This window comes from Tinamus guttatus, unplaced genomic scaffold (assembly GCF_059628265.1).
Source record: "Tinamus guttatus ecotype Peru unplaced genomic scaffold, ASM5962826v1 Tinamus_guttatus_pri_ptg000115l, whole genome shotgun sequence".
Taxonomy (NCBI): domain Eukaryota; kingdom Metazoa; phylum Chordata; class Aves; order Tinamiformes; family Tinamidae; genus Tinamus; species Tinamus guttatus.
Window position 1 is genome coordinate 7,151,638 of NW_028288649.1, and position 19,056 is coordinate 7,170,693.

The 19,056-nt window shown below is 37.9% G+C and overlaps 1 protein-coding gene across 3 annotated transcripts in view; it reads left to right on the forward strand.

The window, feature by feature from the left end:
- The window catches only part of SLC4A7 (solute carrier family 4 member 7), a 79,683-nt gene that overhangs the window by 30,031 nt on the left and 30,596 nt on the right, over window positions 1-19,056 (forward strand). For all 3 annotated transcript variants that reach the window (XM_088521178.1, XM_088521176.1, XM_088521177.1), the window contains exons 2-6: window positions 128-209; window positions 11,186-11,329; window positions 12,595-12,730; window positions 14,285-14,445; window positions 16,344-16,532. In XM_088521178.1, coding sequence (XP_088377304.1) covers window positions 128-209; window positions 11,186-11,329; window positions 12,595-12,730; window positions 14,285-14,445; window positions 16,344-16,532 — 712 coding nt within the window. The remainder of the gene's footprint in view (window positions 1-127; window positions 210-11,185; window positions 11,330-12,594; window positions 12,731-14,284; window positions 14,446-16,343; window positions 16,533-19,056) is intronic.

Genomic DNA, 19,056 nt, shown 5'->3' on the forward strand with positions numbered 1-19,056 from the left:
TAAGATTGTAAAATTGGTAAATGCAGAACTTTTAAAAGAATGATTATTGCAAAATATGCTATTTAAAGAACAATTCTATGTAATTTTGGGTTTTCTTGCTTTAAACTCATGGTCTTGTTTTCTTCAGGGTCACGATGAAGAAGCTGTTGTGGATATGGGCAAAATCAGCTCTACTATCAACACAAACTTCGAAAAAGAAGAACTAGAGAGTAAGTTTGGTGTTTTTCTTGCTTGTTCAAAAATATGCCTCAAGATTTATTTTCCCTTAAGTGCAACCTATGTCACTTTAAAAGAATCAGAATTTTAAGGTCAGCATGAAATTCTAGGAAAAAAACTAATGAACTGCAGATGATTTGTGCTTTTTATGGTCAGTAAGCATGCTAATACATACTCACTGTGTTTTCAGAGCTGTCACCGAAGAATTCATTTAAAAAGAACAAAAAAAATCCTGTTTATGAAGCAGGAAGGCTTTACCTTCCAGATTATGAGTTGGGCTATGATTTTTAAAAACCTATTGCTATTGGTATTTAAGTTGTTTCCCAGCACAGGAGACATAAAGTCCTGCAAATTCAAAAGTGGGGGAGTGGAGGCTGGGTGGGGAAGGGACAGAAGGGGAGAAGATTTAATTTCTGTTCTAAAATTGAGTGTCTTTACTGCTTTAATAATGCACTTCAAATGCAGACAGTGAAAGCAGATAGAGGGCTGTCAGTTCCATGGTGAGCCGTAAATTCCTCAGTACACAATCAGTTAAAATGACTATGGAATTATGTCAGTCTTTATTATTTGACTCAGAATCCTTCACTAAGCAGAAAAATGTAGTTGAATCAAATTTCACATAGCAAAATGTAATATTGGATGTTTGATCTAAGATTTAATTTCCTATTGGCCTGAAAAGGAAGTTGACAGGCATGATAATTCCTGGATGATATTTAGTGGTGCTACAGAGGGAAAAAAGGAGGCGGCTTAACATTGAATTCTTATTTGTTTGTCTTTCACGTTGAATGCTCTAAAGGTTTATTAATACTTGTAAAATGCTAGAAGACTATCACTAAATACACTTAGTGGTAATTTCTGAAGGGACTGACTTCTACTGCCTCGGCCTAGTGGAACTGTTTCTAGCTGAGGAAAGGTGACTTCAGGGTGCTTTCACTTTAGACAGTTTAAAGTGATTAGAAGGTAATTTAGAAAGTTTAAATAACCTGTTTAAAAGCTGTTTCTTGCTTCTGCAGTTGCACTCTTGTGTTGTTCCTTTCAGTATGTTCCTGCTTTCTGTCTTGAATTGGCAATTTGGTTTCTCCACACAGTAAAGCCTGGGTAAGCTAGTCAAAAATGAAACAGTCCTGACAATGGAAAATAATAACAGAAACTCATCAGCTGAGCACGTTAAAACAGCTTGCTACATAGATGGATGTGGGCCAATCCTGAGAGGAGGCAGGAGGTGGGAATATAAAGTTGGGAAGAGGTGGAGGTTGCAATACTGGCCGCCTAGCTAAAGTTAAGCTACTGAAACCACTGCCATGGCTGTTTCTGCAGTTAAATCTTCAATGCAGGCTTAAACTGTCTTCTCCTTTGTTTCGGTCTCTTGCTTTTGCCTGGAAGATGGGCTAGGAAAAACCTGTGTGTGATGCCAGTAGGAGTGGGTTAAGAGGACGCAGTGGTTCAGCTGGAGTAGTTGCCCTTGGGCAGCAGGAGCAGCTGCAGAGCTTTAGCGTGAGGTGGGACAGGGGAGTGCGCAGCCCCAGCTCTCCTCGTCGTAGCCCAGGCGCAGGGGTGCCCAAGCCAGAACTGCACAGCGGTCACACCAGATCCTGGCTGAAAAAAGCAGGAGTTAAAGCTGCGAGAAACAGTTTAAGCATTGGTATTAGCGTGTGGGAAAGCAGCCCTGTTTTAGGTGGCCAAAGGAAAAAAGATAAACCCAAACATTTGTTTCCTGAGCAGTTGTTGCCTCAACTGCTATTGAAAGGAGGAAAATGCACATAAAAGTTTTGTGAAATCTACAACTCCTCTTTCAGGAGAGCAGCAGTTATAGCCTACAATGGTAGAAAGAAGTATTTGTTGTTTTTGTTTCTTAATTTGCCATATTAAAATCTCTCAAGAGGAAAAAAATGAATTGTTTGCTACAGCCACTAGAAAGCTCCATATATAGTAGTATTTTTTCATCTGTGGGAAGTTCTATACTAGCATCAGATTTAAAGATCTGAAAGTGTTTCAGTGTCTCATCTCTTTTGGTGATGTGAAAAGGAGCTCTAGGAATTTGGAACCACTCTGTAAGTGTGTGTTAATTCACTTTCAAGGAGAGTCTGCAAGCGGTTAATTCGGACCAGGTGTGATGTGACACAGCAGTTTGAGAATCAGCAATGGCAAGGATGATATAACCTGACATGACCTGTACAAACTAATATTGGCTGGTTTGATGCTGTGGAATGCTGAGGTTTACTGCTACAGTATAGGTTTCTTCAGTGCTACCAGTTTTGGATGCCTCTTTTTCTGAAAATTTTGTGAGGAACTCTTAATGGAGAGAGGACGAGTTACTACAAGGGGAAAATAAATCCTGGAGTTAGAGCTTTCCAGTCTTTGTGTTCTCTTCATGGTATTTGGGGAAAGCATGGTGCACATCCAGAGTGGCAGTGCTTAGGTTAGACATAAGCTAATGGTTTCATAAGTCTCTTCCTGTAAAAGAGAAGTGGTAAACTGTAACTGTGGGCAAACTGTGTGTGTATTAAATCAAGATTCTGCTCCTTACTGAGAGTGAAGAACTTTGCTTTGAAATGATAAGTTTACAGATAGACAGTTTACAGAAGAAATAGAAAGGGAAGTTACAGAAGGCGGAATGGCATTGGCATAAATATTCCATGCTATTTTGAAGAAGGAAAGAAAACACCATTTAGTCTTTTCTATTTTTATTTATTTTAATCAAGAAGTATATGTAAGCAGAACTTTCTATAGTTTCAGCAGTTCTGTTTGGTTTGATAGTGCTGGGCTTTCAGTGTGTGTCTCTGTGTGTGTGATACTTTTTTTTTTTTTTTTAAAGTGAGTGCTCTAGCTCAATCAATTCAGCTTGATTTCTAGATGTATTGACTGTACCCCCAACCTAAGAGAAGAGAGGTATATTTTGTTATAACTGCAGACCAGTTACTGGTGCAGTAAAGATAAGGAGTTTACACATAATAGAAGTCTTGTTCCAGAAACAATCCTGGGTCAGGAATATCTGTCTCAGTAGACTGGTTTTCTTTGGCATAAATCCAAGAAGCAGCCTTCAAGAGTTAAGATAAGTTAGTAGTAACTGTGCTAACGCTATCCTGTGGCAGGTATAAGTAGTGTTTACATTTCAAGTGACCCTCTTATCTCTGATACCTTCCTAGATGGCTTAAAGTCTGTTTTTCCCTTTAAAAAAGCAGCTGTCGTTTCCAATTAATCTTGGTTGATAAAATATATATAATTAAATAACCCCACATTTTTTTATGTTTAGAAGTTAATGTTGTATGAAGTAAAAACCTTGAAGCACAAGCATGTTAGTTGAAGTTTAATGTGTCGTGAATATCTGGAAACTTTTCAGTATTATGAGGAAACTCTGGGGAGCTAAGAGAATTTCTGCTGCAATTTGTAGTGGAGTATCCTGCTAATATAAGCTTTTTTTTTTTTTTGATGGGGAGTGATAAATGTAAAATTATTCTGTCTGTTTAGATGCCTTTAAATTGCCACTGTTAAAATCTTGAATGGTTCCTGTAAAATCCTTCCAAAAGAACAAATTGTCTAGCAGAACAGAAACACAAGTAATGTAACAGAACTTATCGTGGCTGCTGACATGTATAAAAATGTGCTTAGTATTTAAATTTTTTATGTTCTGTAATAGGCTGTGCTAATTTAGACAGGCAGTACAGAACAGGTTTCTCCTGGTTTTCAAACTACAGAATGAATACTCAAACCTTTAAAAGACCCCCTAATGTCCCAGAAAAGAACCCTGTTTATGAGGAAAAAAGGAATTTTGAAAACCTCTTCCTCATGAAGTTGTATCCTTTAGGTGACCAAAAAGTGGAAAAAAGGATGTATAACTATTCTTAATACAAAAGTAATTTAGGATGGTCATTAATGATTCTTGCAGACTACCTTTCATCCATTCTCTCTATCTCTGATTTGAAAAGGCCTGTCAGCTACTCAATGGAAATTAAACTGACAGTAAGCAAAGTGTGTCTGTTCAGACACAGTCAGCTAGTCAGATATATTAGACATGGTCTGAGATTTGTGTAGCATCAACAAAGCGTTCACATGCGCTAGTTACACTAACAGCTGGTGCAAAATAATTCTTTTATCAAGAAATATATGTTAGCTGTTCCCAGCTCTTCTCTGTAAAGCCAAAAAACTGAAGATATTTTACTAACCTGATTCTTTATGCAATCCTGATTAAGTCAGTGTTGGAACTGTGTTGCATCACTACACCTTTGTCACATTTACATGGAAAATTTGCAGTCACACAATCTCATATATTATTGCCATGGGAATCCTGCATTACACAGTTCACACAAGAGTTTCACATGACTTCTTGTCCTGTTCATTGCGCAATACTCAAACTTCTGTATAGAAAGAATATTTTCCCCATTGAGGTTATCTGTGGTGCTCATCACTATAGTTAGTCTTTAACAAATGCTATCAAAAGTATTTACAGATTTTTCAGCTCAGAGGATAAAGTTGGCAATCTGTTAGTACAGACGCTAAGTTCAATAGGGCACCCAAAGCAAATAGACATAATTTATAATATATTCTATAATTATAGTTTATAAGAATAGCAAGTAGGCATAATGGTATGTTGTTGATTTTGAAGGGTTATTTCTAAATTCCAGAACAGTATTTTTGGAAGGTGTTTTGGATTCTGCACAACCGATTACTTGCAAATTACTGAAAACATGAAATTGTTATTTTGTGTGCTACGTTACTTCTAGATTACTAGAAAGACATACCCTAAATGTCTAGCAAGTGAAACTCTCAAGAAGTTATTTGAGACAAGAGAACTTTTGCTTATTTTTCTTTTACTTCATGATTTTTTATGGTAGCTTACTAAGAGTGGAATATAAGAAGCATAACAGTGTACCCACGTAATTCTTATTCCTGGATAAACAGCGAACATTCAAGTTTTTTTAAAAAATTCTTCTGGTGGTTCTGATACCTTCTTCTTTAAGTGAAATTATTCATGATTCTACAAACAGATCCTCTCAATTTTAGCAAGTGCTAAAACTGTTTTTGCAAAACTGCTATTTTTGGAGACCTTTCTTGTTTGCAGAATGGTCTCATCGGCTGAGAAACTCTTCTGCATACCTCAGTCTGTTAATGGTTGGTGACAGGATGTTTTGTGTCTTGCTAAGAGGATGTTATCCAAATTTACAGTCTAAGTTGGACTTAGCAGTAGTATATACTGAAACTAAGTCCAGCTTTTGCATATGTCTCAAGTCAGTTGTTAGAATATGAGATAGTATTCTTGGTTTGATTTTACTTTCACCTGGGAAGACATTATATAATACTAAGAAATGCATATGACATTCTATTTCAGTTAAAAATCAAACAAATCTGCTCAGATTAAACAGCCTCTGTAATGACTTTTATTTACCTGAGATTACAATCTAACTTCTGCTTTATGGGAAGCCTAGATGAGTAACCTCAGTGGCTAATGGGATACATGAGTAAGGAATAACAGGAACGCGTCCTAGCCGTGCTTCCGTCCTTACGCAGTCAGTTTAGGGTATAAATCTGTGTATAAATCTGTGTGTGTGTCTTTGAAGGAAGTGATGCAGCAGAGAATAAAGTCTGTAACTGCTCCGGAATGTATCCGGAATGTGGTGGGAGAAACAGGAAACTCGCTTGATTCTGCAGCTTGCTGTTTCTTAGTGACTTTCTGTGGCATTTATCTGTCCATACTTAGACCTTAAAAAACTAGATGTTCCAAACACTGGATAAACCTGTGACCTGGGGATATGGATGTCAGAAGTCCTGCTCAATGGATGGTTTTTGTTTCCATTTGCAATTAATCGAAAGTTAATGTTTAATTATAATTAAAGCTTTTAAAATGTGAGATGTTTTGAGATTGATTGCTGTCTACTTCTTATAAGCGAGCAATAAAAGTTTATTTTTCTTTCACCTCCCTTTCTCCCCAAGGGTGACTTACCTGAGGCAAGAATACTCTTCAGTTTTTTTTTATTTACTAGAAATATCAGCAAGTAGATGCATTTTGTGGGGATGGTTCAGTTAGTCCTAATAAAAATACATGCGATAGTTGTAGGAGAGAGGTATGTAATCAAATTTTAACAAGAATATATTTGACCTCTTGATGAAGTGGAAGCATTTTTTTTTTCCAAACACATTTTTTGAAATGTTGTGCAAGTATGGTGTTATCAGTAGGGAGTCCTGCCTTCCCTACAGTGCATTAAAGCCTTGAGGAGGGCTTGCAGTGCAGATTTCCTTACCGCTTGACAAAGGGCCAACCTTGGATTTTCAGGGAACTTTTTCTTGGTATTGCCAGTTCCTAGGTTTTCTCCCCTCCCAACAAAAAAGCTCTTTTGGAGATCATCTCTGCTGAGTATCTTCTGAGCACTGCCAGAGGAGGTAGCCTGTGGAGGATATTCCAGCTCCCAAAGGCAGTTGGTTCCGCCTCCAGACTGTCCTTGCACGTTGCAAGGGCAGCTAGTTCCCCCATCTCGTGCCAAACGCTGGCTGCTTTCCCAGCCAGGAGATACCAGTGCTGGCAGCGGGCCGCAAAGCCACACAAGGGACAGACGGTGACAGAATCCCCCCCATGTCTTGTGAGCTGGCACAAAGCTTTTCCTATTCCAGGTACTACCTGCGTGCCTCAGGCAGTTATGGATAACGCCTTCTTGCATGTTGTTGCTTATGTCAGATTGAAGTATTCAGTCCATATTTCTCTTACGACGGCCACTCGTGGCTCACAGTTAGTTCAGAGTGTGTAGAAGAAACCCACTTCCATGTACGTGAGAGTTCAGGTATTCCTTGCTTCTGCCAGCCAGCATAATATGATGCTGGCTGCACTGCGTTGAAAGAAAACCCTCTTTATACTGAACTCTTTTAATGTGTACTGTCCGTGTAGAATAAAGATTTTGAATCGCATGTTTCAGTCATGTCTGCCCAGATATTTTAGATGAAGACCATATTGTTGGATGCACTTAATTAGTAGGAATAGCTGGAAGAATCTAGGATAAGGCCCCAAAATTTTAAGATTCTAAACTCTGCATTATGGAGAAACTGCAGGGTCCAGATGACTTGTAACTGTTCTGTGAAACAATGGGAGGGTGGTTTTGTTTTAATTATTATGCCATAATATGGATTAATTAAAAAAAAAAATGACTCCGACTATTCTGAAATGATTTGTCAAATCATTCTTTTTTACTTGTAACTTGTTTGTTTTTTCACATAACATTTGAGGAAAAAAATAGCAAAAAACCTTGATGATAATAGGGCCTTTTTGTAGCATCATCCTTGCATAATCCAGGCAGTTGCATCAAAACGCTAATATTCCTTTTTATTTTATTAACTCCACAGGAAAATGATTTGATTCTTTCTGGAGCACTTCTTGTGAGGGAGAGGTTCAGAAAATAAGCTACAATAGAATTGTTTATTTTTAAATATTTGTCTCATAGTTTTTGTTGTCAACATTAAATTTTGCATTGAATTGAATAATTCAGAAACTTGGCATTACTTTTGATTAAAAAAACGGAGAATGAAATTAACAGTATTTTCAGTGAATTTTCTTTTACTCTTTGGACTTAATGATCGGGATTTAAGAAAAGGGAGGAGAAGATTCTCATCGTTTTTAGATTTCATCTTCTACAGCCAAGAGTGTTGAGGAGGACCTTTGCACTCTACATTTTTGGGTTTTTTTTTTGGGTTGTGACAGGATCTGCTTGCTCTCGCTGTACTTCTGTCCAGCTAAGATTATTTTTCCCGTTTGTGTTTCTTCTAACTTGTTGAGCATATCTGTGACATTTAAACATTATTTAAATGAAGGTTTCCATGTAAAATAAATGGTCTGTCTTGCAGTTATTATCTGAAGATACTTGAAAAATACTAATTCTTAATGTTTGTCTTAAGCTGCCTGTTGGCAGCTTACGGAGAAGATGGCATCAGGCAGTTGGTGGAGGCACACAGGGAAAGAGTAAGGGGAGTGGGCACAGGATGCAATATGGGAGATCATGATTAGATCCTAGGAAGAAGTTATCTCTGAGGGTGTAGTCAAACACTGGAATAGGAGACCCAGAGAGGATGTGGAATATTTGTCCTTGGAGGTCCTTAAAGCTGCCTGCCTATCATCCTGAGTAACCTGATCCAGAAATGGCTTCCACTTTAAAGTTAGTCTTGCTTTGAGTGAGGACCAGATGACCTCCAGATGTCACTTGCCACTGTAATTGACATGTGATCGCTGCAGTTCAGATTTCTAAGCAACAGAACATGAAAATGTATAATGTTCACTTAATTTTCTTTGCTTTCCCCTTGCCAGCGCGGGGAAGCGTGTACTACTTTATACAAAGTTTACAAGGCTTCCAGCTAAGAAAATGATTGTCAGAAGAGAAAGCAAGCTCTGTGTGAGAATTGTGCTGGCAGATTTTCCACATCAGAGTATTTTTGAATGCATGTTTTTGATCTCTCTAGGACTTTTGAAGTCTGCTATTACTTTTTAGTGGCTGTGGGGAGAAATCCAGAAACCTACACAAAGAGTTTTCTCTTCTGTTCGTCCGTGTTACAGGGCTTCCTTTTAAGCTGAGTTACGGATGAGAACAGCCATGTGATTGGGACACATAGCAGATGTCTCCATTTCAATTTGTTTCATACTGGTAATGATCTTAACGAGTAAATACCCTTGGTGGATTTGTGCAGTTAAGCTTGGATAAAGTCATGTTAGATTAAAATGAACAATTATCTCTGGAGTTCTACATTACTAAATTTAGTATCAGGCAGCCTACTAATTCTATTGATTATTGGTTTAAAGTAATTCTGTAACAAGATTTGCTTGAGAGCAGTAGGATGGTACAGGTGTTTGTGTGAACGAATGTTTGAAGGTCATGTTGTTTGAAGCCTTTAAAAACAATATTCAAAGTAAAAGTTGGTATTCCTTTTAGAAATAACATTGGTGCAAGCAAGAGAAATGCCAACCTTCTCAGCTGGCTCTCTCTGTGAGGGAGAACTTTTTCGTCATCCCTACTGTTGCTTTATTTATTTATGTATTTATTTTTTGGCAGGGGTGAAGAGAGCTGTTAATACTTCTGTCAGCTTCACTGGGAATGGAGAAAAAAATCTCATTTTTTGTTTTCTTGTAAATTGTGCTATGATCTAATCTTGGTCTGTTCATCTTTTGATTATACCTACGTTAGTAATGAAGCTGAGGGAACACAGATCTACTTAATTCAACTGCCTTTATTTTTTAAAAGGTCATTCAGTGCTTTTCGGTGTGGAGTTAAAATCAAAATTAAGCTTGTCTAAGTGTTATGAGGGTGCAACATGTCTGTGTGCAACATGTCTGTGTGTCATCTTGGTTGTCTACCCAACAGTGATATTTCTGGACTACCTAGGAATATAAGAAATCTTTTAGTTCATATAGCAGTTCTGTACCAAAAAAATTCACTTTATTTTGCAGTTGTTGGTGCATTCTGAAGTTTCTTAGCAGGGGATGGATATTTTTGCAAGAAATGAAAAATAAGTTTCACCCTGTGGAGAGGGCTGAGGAGACTTCAAGGAATGTTGGTGTCGCTCTTAGGTGGAAACAAATCACTTGTTATAGAGCTTAATTTCAGAGTTGGTCATAGTCCCAGTCAGTCAAATTCTAATTAAAACTTATGTTGGAAGTGTGTCAAGAATCAGGCTTAGTAATTTGAAACGGAGCCCTGATCAAATTAACTAAACATTAAACTTACGTATAATTACTGATTAATTTTTCTTAGCGTTTTTCATTTTGTATCACCACAAAAGTATTGTTTTATTGAAGTTTTATGTCTCTCATCACTTAAGCTTAGAGATATATTTTGTTTCAAAGGCCAGTTACATATGCTAGTGCCTTTTATTCTTTTGAAGGAGGTGGTGGAGTTCTGTAATGGTTAGAATATTTCAATAACATTAATGCATGTCCTTGCATATACAGCATCCCACCTCCTAGGGCTTCCTCAACTTTTAGAAATTTGCTGAATTTGTGTCTCTTAAGAGTTGGAAAACCACTTCCTTTTCCTTTTGGTAATCTCAGCCTTTTGTAATAAATTTTATAGGATGAAACAAAGTATTTAGCATTAACTTCCAGGCTTATAGTTAATGTGTCTCTTCCTGAGATTGTTTAAAAAGGAATTGAAAAGGTTATTGTATGTACTAACCCATTTAGAGGAGGCATGTCAGAAATATTTTCATAACAGCTTGTTGATTGATTTCTGTTGTCAAGTTGTTGGTGATTGCATTAATGTGAAAGGCCAAAGGAAAAACAAGTTCAAAGTAAATGCTACAGGAATGCATTTATCCTCCTCTAACATTTTTCTTTTTTCTTCTATCCTTTTAAAGATCTTAATTTGAGGATGTGCAATGTAAGCTTATTACAGGTTTGTGTAATCTTTTGAATGTAAATTTCTAAATGCCGGTTGGGCTCTTAAACTGGTATTAAATTAATGGTATTTTTTCAGTGTCAGGGTCACCTGGATGCTTCCCATGACACTTGGGAATTATTGGTGGCGCACTGAACCATAGAAAAGTTTTTTTTTTTTTAAAAGGTTTTAAGTTATGGGTAGTTTCTTAATGAAGTTCATAAACTGAACTGTGAGATCACATTTTGCCCACTGTAGTCACAATCCATGTATACTGACTTCTAGCAAAAGAAAGCAGTATAAGTTCATAGCATTACCAGTAGTTGTCTGGTGTTTATCAGGTAGCCTCTCCAAAGGTTAAAAATCAAGATTATTTTTCTATATTCCTTGTTTCATATCTGAGTTCTTAAAATGTTCAATTGGTTGTGGAAATCAGCATATTACTAGTACACTGACACCTGGCACTTTCACTGGACCAGTATTACCTCTTGCTGTCTTTGCCAAATGCTTTCGGATTGGTTTTTGGCTGTGACCAGCTCTTTTCTTTTTGACTACAACACTGAAGTTGTGCAAGAAGTTGCTTTTTAGCTTGTTGCATTTAGTTGTTCCCTCTTGCACTTTCTTGAAAGGCCACAGAGCTGTCTATATTGGCGTTCACGTCCCACTTGGAAAGCAGGGCCGTCGACGGCACAGGCATCGTGGGCACAGGCATCACAGAAGAAAAAAAGAAAAAGAAACTGACAGAGAGGATGGTCGAGAATCTCCTTCTTATGGTAAGAAATCGATTGTGTGGCTTGTGTCACTTAAGAAAAAGTCAATAATAAGGGCTCTGTGCTTAAATGTAGTTTGGTAATGCTTTGTTTTATTCTTCCTAAAAATATGCTTTCTGGAACTTTTTCCTTTGGTTTCTTTTTTTTTTTTTTTCCCCTTTATTTTTTTTTTTTTTTTTGAAACTTTTTCAGTTGGAGCTATTGGAGAGCAGATGTTGGGGATAATCATATTAGTTGCCAGGTGATTTTAAATTGTGATGGTACATAAGCAAGGTGCATAAACCTAGTGTTTCTAGGCTACTGAACTCTCAGCTGAAAAAGGATGCAGACCTAAATTGACTCTTTTGAGTCCAGGTCGGGTCTAAGCACAGCTTGCCTCTCATTGCAGTAAGCACCATATGGAGTCAAGGTGTTTTCATTCCAGACTGATTTCTTCCTGGAAGTTCTGTTACTGCAGCCCTTTGCTCCAGAGTAACACTGCCCCATTCCTGTGCTTCTGCACCTGGGCTCATTGCCCTGCCCTGGTGGGGCCAGCCCCAAGCCGAGCCCTTTCTCAGAGCATGGGAAGCCTGCGCTTAAATAAGCTGCTAATTGCGGGCAGGCTGGGTACATGTTCTATGCCCTACTGAGACAATAAAAGGCCCGAGGTCTTCTGGTACTGCAGAGAAGAGCCTTCTGGAAGAGCCTCACGGAAATTATTATTATTATTTTTAAAATCTTTACAGCATGATTATAGTGAAATAGTATGTAGCTTTTCAAAAGAAAAAGAGTGGGGGCAGCAGTTCATTGCAGTTTACACGTGTTTGCATTAAACTGACTTTTTTAAGGCTCTGTAGTAGCTGTAATGCAGTCACTTATTTGATTTTTTTTTTAATTTTAATACAGCCTTGTTGCACAGAATTGTTGAAACCTGTCCTTAAAGTGTATTTATTTTTATATTAAAATATAATTTGAGAAACATTTCCTGGAATTATTGGCAAACATTTTTGATTTAAAAAAGGGAGAAGATTTCTCTGTTGATAGAAGAGTATGTAATTATGTTACCAGGATTCATACCTCCAGATTTTTTTTTTGCTTTGTTTTCAGGAAAAAAAACAATATAAGGCTTCCTTTTCAAGAAGTTTCAATGTTTGTTTTATTTCTGGCCTCTCTTTATACGACTGTTGTGCAACTTGTTTCTAATAGAGAGCAGAAAGCTTAACTGTTATGTGTTGTGTCCTGTGGGAAGCTTTTAATTTTTATTATTATTTTTTCTCCTTTTATTCAAGACACACCATCCCAGCGAGTGCAGTTTATCCTGGGTACTGAAGATGATGATGAACATATTCCCCATGATCTCTTTACTGAAATGGATGAACTTTGCTTCAGAGATGGAGAAGAATATGAATGGAAAGAAACTGCCAGGTAAACAAAAAGCAGATTTGCCTGAAGGTATTGCTTGTAGTGATGCTGTTTCAGAGAAGCCAGGTCAAGCTTAGAGTTTTCATGAACTATAGTAGTTACTCAATTCAAGTTCAATAAATTAAAATGCTTTTTCTTTCTGTCCAACTCTGAAACAGTCAGTGCGGTGTCTCAACAGGCTCTTAAGTTCTTGGTGGTGCTGTCTTGATTTACTGCAGGCTGGTCTTGCCAACTGCTTTTGGAAGATGTTTGGGTATGAATACTGAGGTTCAGTGTTCAGTATTCAGTACTGAGGTTCACCCAAGTCATAGAATCATAGAATCATAGAATCATAGAATGCTTAGGGTTGGAAGGGACCTCTAGAGATCATCTAGTCCAACCCCCCTGCATACGCAGGGACACCTAAAGCACGTGGCACAGGACTGCATCCAAGCGGGTTTTGAAGATCTCCAGAGAAGGAGACTCCACAACCTCTCTGGGCAGCCTGTTCCAGTGCTCTGTCACCCTCACTGTTAAGAAATTTTTCCTTAAGTTCCTATGGAATTTTTGATGTTTCAGTTTCCGGCCATTTCCTCTAGTCCTATCAGTGGCCACCACTGAAAAGATACCATGACCGTCCTCTGCACTCCCTCCCTTGAGGTATTTATATACACTGATTAGATCCCCTCTCAGCCTTCTCTTCTCCAGGCTGAACAGGCCCAGCTCCCTCAGCCTCTCCTCATAGGGCAGATGTTCCAGGCCCCTGATCATCCTTGTAGCCCTGCGCTGGACTCTCTCCAGCAGCTCCACATCCCTCTTGTACTGTGGAGCCCAGAACTGGACACAGTACTCCAGATGCGGCCTCACCAGGGCTGAGTAGAGGGGCAGGATCACCTCCCTCGACCTGCTGGAGACGCTCTTCTTAATGCAGCCCAGGATCCCATTGGCCTTTTTGGCCACGAGGGCACACTGCTGCCTCATGGTCAACTTGTCGTCCACCATGACACCCAGGTCTTTCTCCGCAGAGCTGCTCTCCACAAGCTCAGTCCCCAGCCTGTACTGGTGTCTGGGGTTATTCCTCCCCAGGTGCAGGACCTTGCACTTGGCCTTGTTGAACTGCATGAGGTTTTTCACCGCCCAGTTGTCCAGTCTGTCCAGGTCCCTCTGGATGGCAGCACAGCCCTCTGGGGTATCGGCTACTCCTCCCAGTTTGGTATCATCAGCAAACTTGCTGAGGGAGCACTCTGTGCCTTCATCCAGGTCATTGATGAATAAATTGAACAGGACTGGACCAAGGACTGACCCCTGGGGGACCCCACTAGCCACAGGCCTCCAACTAGACTCTGCACCGCTGATCACCACTCTCTGGGCCCTGCCATCCAGCCAGTTCCTAATCCATCTCACTGTCCAGTCAATTGGGTTATCTTGGAAAATGAAGACTTGTATGAACTAGTGGGTTTTGCTCTTCTGTGTCATGTAGAAGTCAAAGGGAAGGATGGGATCATTTGCCAAATTGCTTCTCTTATAGGAGAAATGACATATAAAGATATGCTAATGTGTATATACTTATCATTTTAGGTGGCTAAAATTTGAAGAGGATGTTGAAGATGGTGGTGATAGATGGAGCAAGCCTTATGTAGCAACTCTGTCTCTGCACAGCCTCTTTGAACTGCGAAGCTGTATTCTTAATGGCACGGTCATGTTGGACATGAGAGCAAACACACTAGATGAGATAGCAGGTTACAGCAAAACTTCTTTTGAAATATTTCATTTCTAAATTTTAATATAAACTTTAAATGTCTTGGTAGTTTTTCCTTATGTTCTGGAAACTTCTGCATTGAAGATATGTGCGGGTTTACTGCAGTTTTCTTCATCTGGTTGTAAAGGGCTGATACTGTAAACTTCGCTTACGATGAACAGCACTGGGATGAGTAGGAGCATTTATTAAATATTTCAGATTGAGGCCCAGGATTTTCCTTTACATTCTAATCCCTGAATGGGTTCTTTGACTTTGTTTCTACAGATTAAAAAAAAATCAAATATCATAGTAGGACTTATTTGTGCATTTTTCGTACCATAATTATTAATCATTGCTTGGCTGATGTTAACTTGATGCCATTAGTGCAGTTGAGTGTTACGCATCTGGTATTTTTTTCACCTTTAGAAGAGGTGAACAGAAATAAGCTTGTAAGTATTGTTTGACCCAGTATGTTGAGTGTCCTCCCCAATCACTTGGCCATGATCATGTTGAGTATTACAAAGTCAGGTTTGATGTATATTCCTGCTTAGCCTGGGCTGCCTGTTTGGACCTGTTTTACATAATTTTCCTGGTATCTCTTACAGTATTCCACTATGTGGTACCTGTGGCATCAAGAATCATGCTGAGGCTTAGGGTTGACTAACAAATATGTGATGGACAAAGTGTTTTAACTGAAAAACTTGAACCAAAAAAAAATTCTGAAATTTTTGAAATTTGCCAAAGAATTTGGCATCCTCTTCCTGTTTTCCTGACTTAAGTCGGAATGTTCAAAAATATCCTTTGTAAATGTAGTGTTTTGATTTTCTGATAATTGTAGCAATAATCTTGGTGCATAAGAAAAAAGAAAAAGTTTAATCCTCTGTAAGCATCAAGGTTTTTTTAATAGCAGGTATTTTAGGTGGAACTAGGACGTACTGAGAAATTCCGTGCATTTGTCTCAAGCTAATTCTATGTGCTATGATGAAAGCATCTAGGATAGCAACTTTGATACAGTATGAAGATACAAATAAGTTTTCTTGTTCCCCTGAGGAAGGAATATGTAATAGATGTTCTTGGTTCACATTTACACAGGAAAGAAAGGTGGGAGGTTTTCTTTTCAGAAGCTATAGCTCTAGGCAATGTGTTATAAAGCCAGTAATCCCTGCAGAAATCGGTGTTGTAATGATGAAGACTTCATTGCATATAACTTTGTAATGTATATGGAACCACCATCCTTTTCATTCTGAAAAGTTCTGTGTCATTGTAGGCTACCAGTACAGCTAAGTTCTTGATACATGGATTAAGAGAGAGAAAATATGTTTTGCAAGTTGGTGTGTCACACTTGTATTAGTTTCAGCAGATGGAACTAGCCTTTGTTTTATGCTTCCTGTTCTACAGCACATGAACTGCATGGCATTAGGTGGGGGGTCCCAGGAATTTAGGATGCTTAAAAGTGACAGGAGATAAATAATTTGTCTTATTTTATAGTAACTTTTCCTTTAATATAGTTTTATACTTTCAAAATACAAAACACCAGATTAAGACTGTCTTAAGGAGTTAAGTAGTTTCTTCTCCATTGGGCGTTTGCCCTAATGCGTTCCCTTCTGAATGGAAGTTGAATATGTAGATGCAGATGGTTGCGGGTTTCTTGTTTTGTTTTGTGATGCTACTAAAATACTTTTTATTTGCATTCACACAACTATGCTTTACTTATTTACGTATTTGCTTGTCCAGGGATGTCTTTGAAAATGTGTTGTGAATTCTGGAAGTTCACCCCTTCCTGATATAATGTTTTTGTATGAATTGGGGCAACTACAGAGCTCGGGTGTGCAGAGAGAGAGATTTGATAGCCATATATGTAGTTTTTAATTTTGTTCTTTTTAATTATTATTTATGTAGATATGGTTTTGGACAACATGATTGCCTCTGGCCAGCTGGATGAATCCATAAGAGAGAACGTAAGAGAAGCTCTTCTCAAAAGACACCATCACCAGAATGAGAAAAAATTCAGCAATCGGATACCCCTGGTTCGATCTTTTGCAGATATAGGCAAGAAACATTCTGATCCTCACTTGCTTGAACGAAACGGTGAGATAAGTTGTAGCATCCAATTTGTTCTAACCTGTTAAATAATGTTCTCACTGGGAGATGAAGGAAAATTCAGCTGATAATAGCAGATAAGTGTTTCCTTCTTGATAAGCAAGGAACGAATGTCTTTCTGTGTGTAACAATGGATGTTCCTCTATGTTTTTGAATTTGCTCAAACTCTTTGCTCCTGCCTGTGTACATAGCATGCACTGTTGTTATGAAGCGTGGAAGTAGACTCACATTGCATCTAATGCTTTATGGGATATGTTTGAATGAAGTGTGTAATGCTTGAAGACTTTCAGCATTTTGGTGTAGCTTTATATGTTTGTCACCTAGATTCTACTTGCTAATTCAAGTTTTTGTACTAGGGATTTTTTTTATGCTGATGTCATGAGTTCAGTGATGCTGACAATTACTATGTTTTAATTGTGTTGTGTAATTTTTAGTCGGAAGACTTTGCTATGCTTAATGAGGAAAAAATATTTTTAGTGAGGACCCTTATTTTTATCTTGTTTTGTATAGAAGGATGAGAGAGGAGGAAGAAAAAAAAAAAAGGTGGGGGAAGAGGCATTGAGAGCTTTTTTTCCAGCATTTATTACATCTCTTACTACAACTAATTCTGAAAAATTCTGGAAAATTGATACATTTCATCTAAAGTCTGGATGCAATGCATATTCCTAGAGAAGCTTACTTTTTTTTTTGTTATATGTCTTATTACCTGTTTCCATCCCCATTCTTCATGTTTCCTTTCCTTTGTGTTAACTAAAACAGATATAATTGCATTTGTAATTTTTCTGTCTAGAGAACGTAATACTGATAACATGAATTGCTCCTTGAAATGAAGTTCCACTTCATTCTTGAAAGATGTCTCATTTCTTACAAGTGTTTAAATTCAAGTTAATTTCATGGGCGCTCTGAGTTTGATACATTCTCGGAGCTCGTCTGGCAATTGTTCAACTTTGTTGATAGTGTTCCTTAGTAAATATATGATGTGTACGTAAGCATTTTACTGATAGTTTCAGAATTAGTTGTTTCTAGAATGAAAATATTAGTATTTTTGCAAGAGTATATCTTCTAATCTTCTGACTTCCGTGTTTTGTTTAGCAAACTTCAGCATTTCAAATGTGAAATTGGTTTTACCCATGCTGGAACATCTAGATTCCTCAACTGTAATTGAGAATTGTGTATTTAAGGAGTTTGCAGTTACTTTTCACATGCTGCTTCCTCTTTCCAGACCATTTTATTCTTATGCTATTCCCACAATAGGTTATAGAATATATACTGATATATTAAACCAGTATAACAGGAGGAACTTGCTGCTAGGATATACTCGTTATTTTTTTAACGTGCGTATACTCATCCTCTGCACAACTGGTTAAACAAACATGCAGTATATTACATTGTAGGCTCCTTTTAAGACTGTGTTTACTAGGGTCAGGTTACCTGATCTTCTTGATTCAGAACAGACCTACTGGCAGAAATCTGATATTGGTAATAGATTAGTGGTTAGTATAGGAAAAAAATAAACAATTTGCCTTATTGGTCCTCCTGACTACTAAAACTTGAGTGTAGTCAAGCTTTAATATTTATTTTAAATAAAACTTATCCGTATGACCCACCTTTCCGTTGTTGGAGTTGGGAGGAAAAACCTATATGATGGAATTTTCTTGGACATAATTTCTGGCTCTCTTTTTTTCTATTTTTTTCTAGTTTATTATTCAAATAATATACTAATATTTTATAGTTATTAAATTATTCTAGAGCTGTTTAAAGTGGTATGCTCTGTGTAGTGCCTAATACAAATATGAGACTAAATGTGCCTGGTTTGTTCTTTCCTTGTTTGATGATGTTATGTGAAAGCAGCATATTTTTAATTTCCAAGATCATAGGGGAAGCAATCAGTACTGTTTACAAAGACACTACCATACTATGAAGAGTGTTCTTTATAAACAGGCAGAAGGATATCACTAAACTGTCTCATGGAAATACTGTGGTGATGCAACCAGCCTCTGAGCGAGGGAGGCAAGCCTATCTTCTGCTTAATATGAAACAGTGAGACATTAAGACTAGGTAGGGCAAAGTAACGGTGGCTTTGGGGAAAACGTGTCAGATCTTCAGCTGATGGGAATACTTGGTAAGTCAGAGCAAACGGAGATGGAGAAGGTACTGTGTAGCATGCATATCTACGTGCCTTCTTCAAAAACTCTCTACTAAGACGGCAGCTGGCTAAGAAAAGGGTTTTTGTTGGAAGACAGATTTAACATGATTACATATGTTTGATCATGTTCATTTTCAAATTATTTTCATTTTAAAAATTGAAAGAACTCTTTGTATTTAATGAATGTAGGTAATAGGGAAGTCATGTAATGTTGGGGTGATATTAAAGGGTTGGTATTAAAGGTAGTTACTAAGTGAGAGATCATTTGTCTAGAAGAATCTAAGGATCTAAGTTGGTTTAAAGCTTTTCTTGGTTGTTTGTTTTATTTTATTCTTTTGCTAAACACCTTGCTGACTTTGAGGTTGT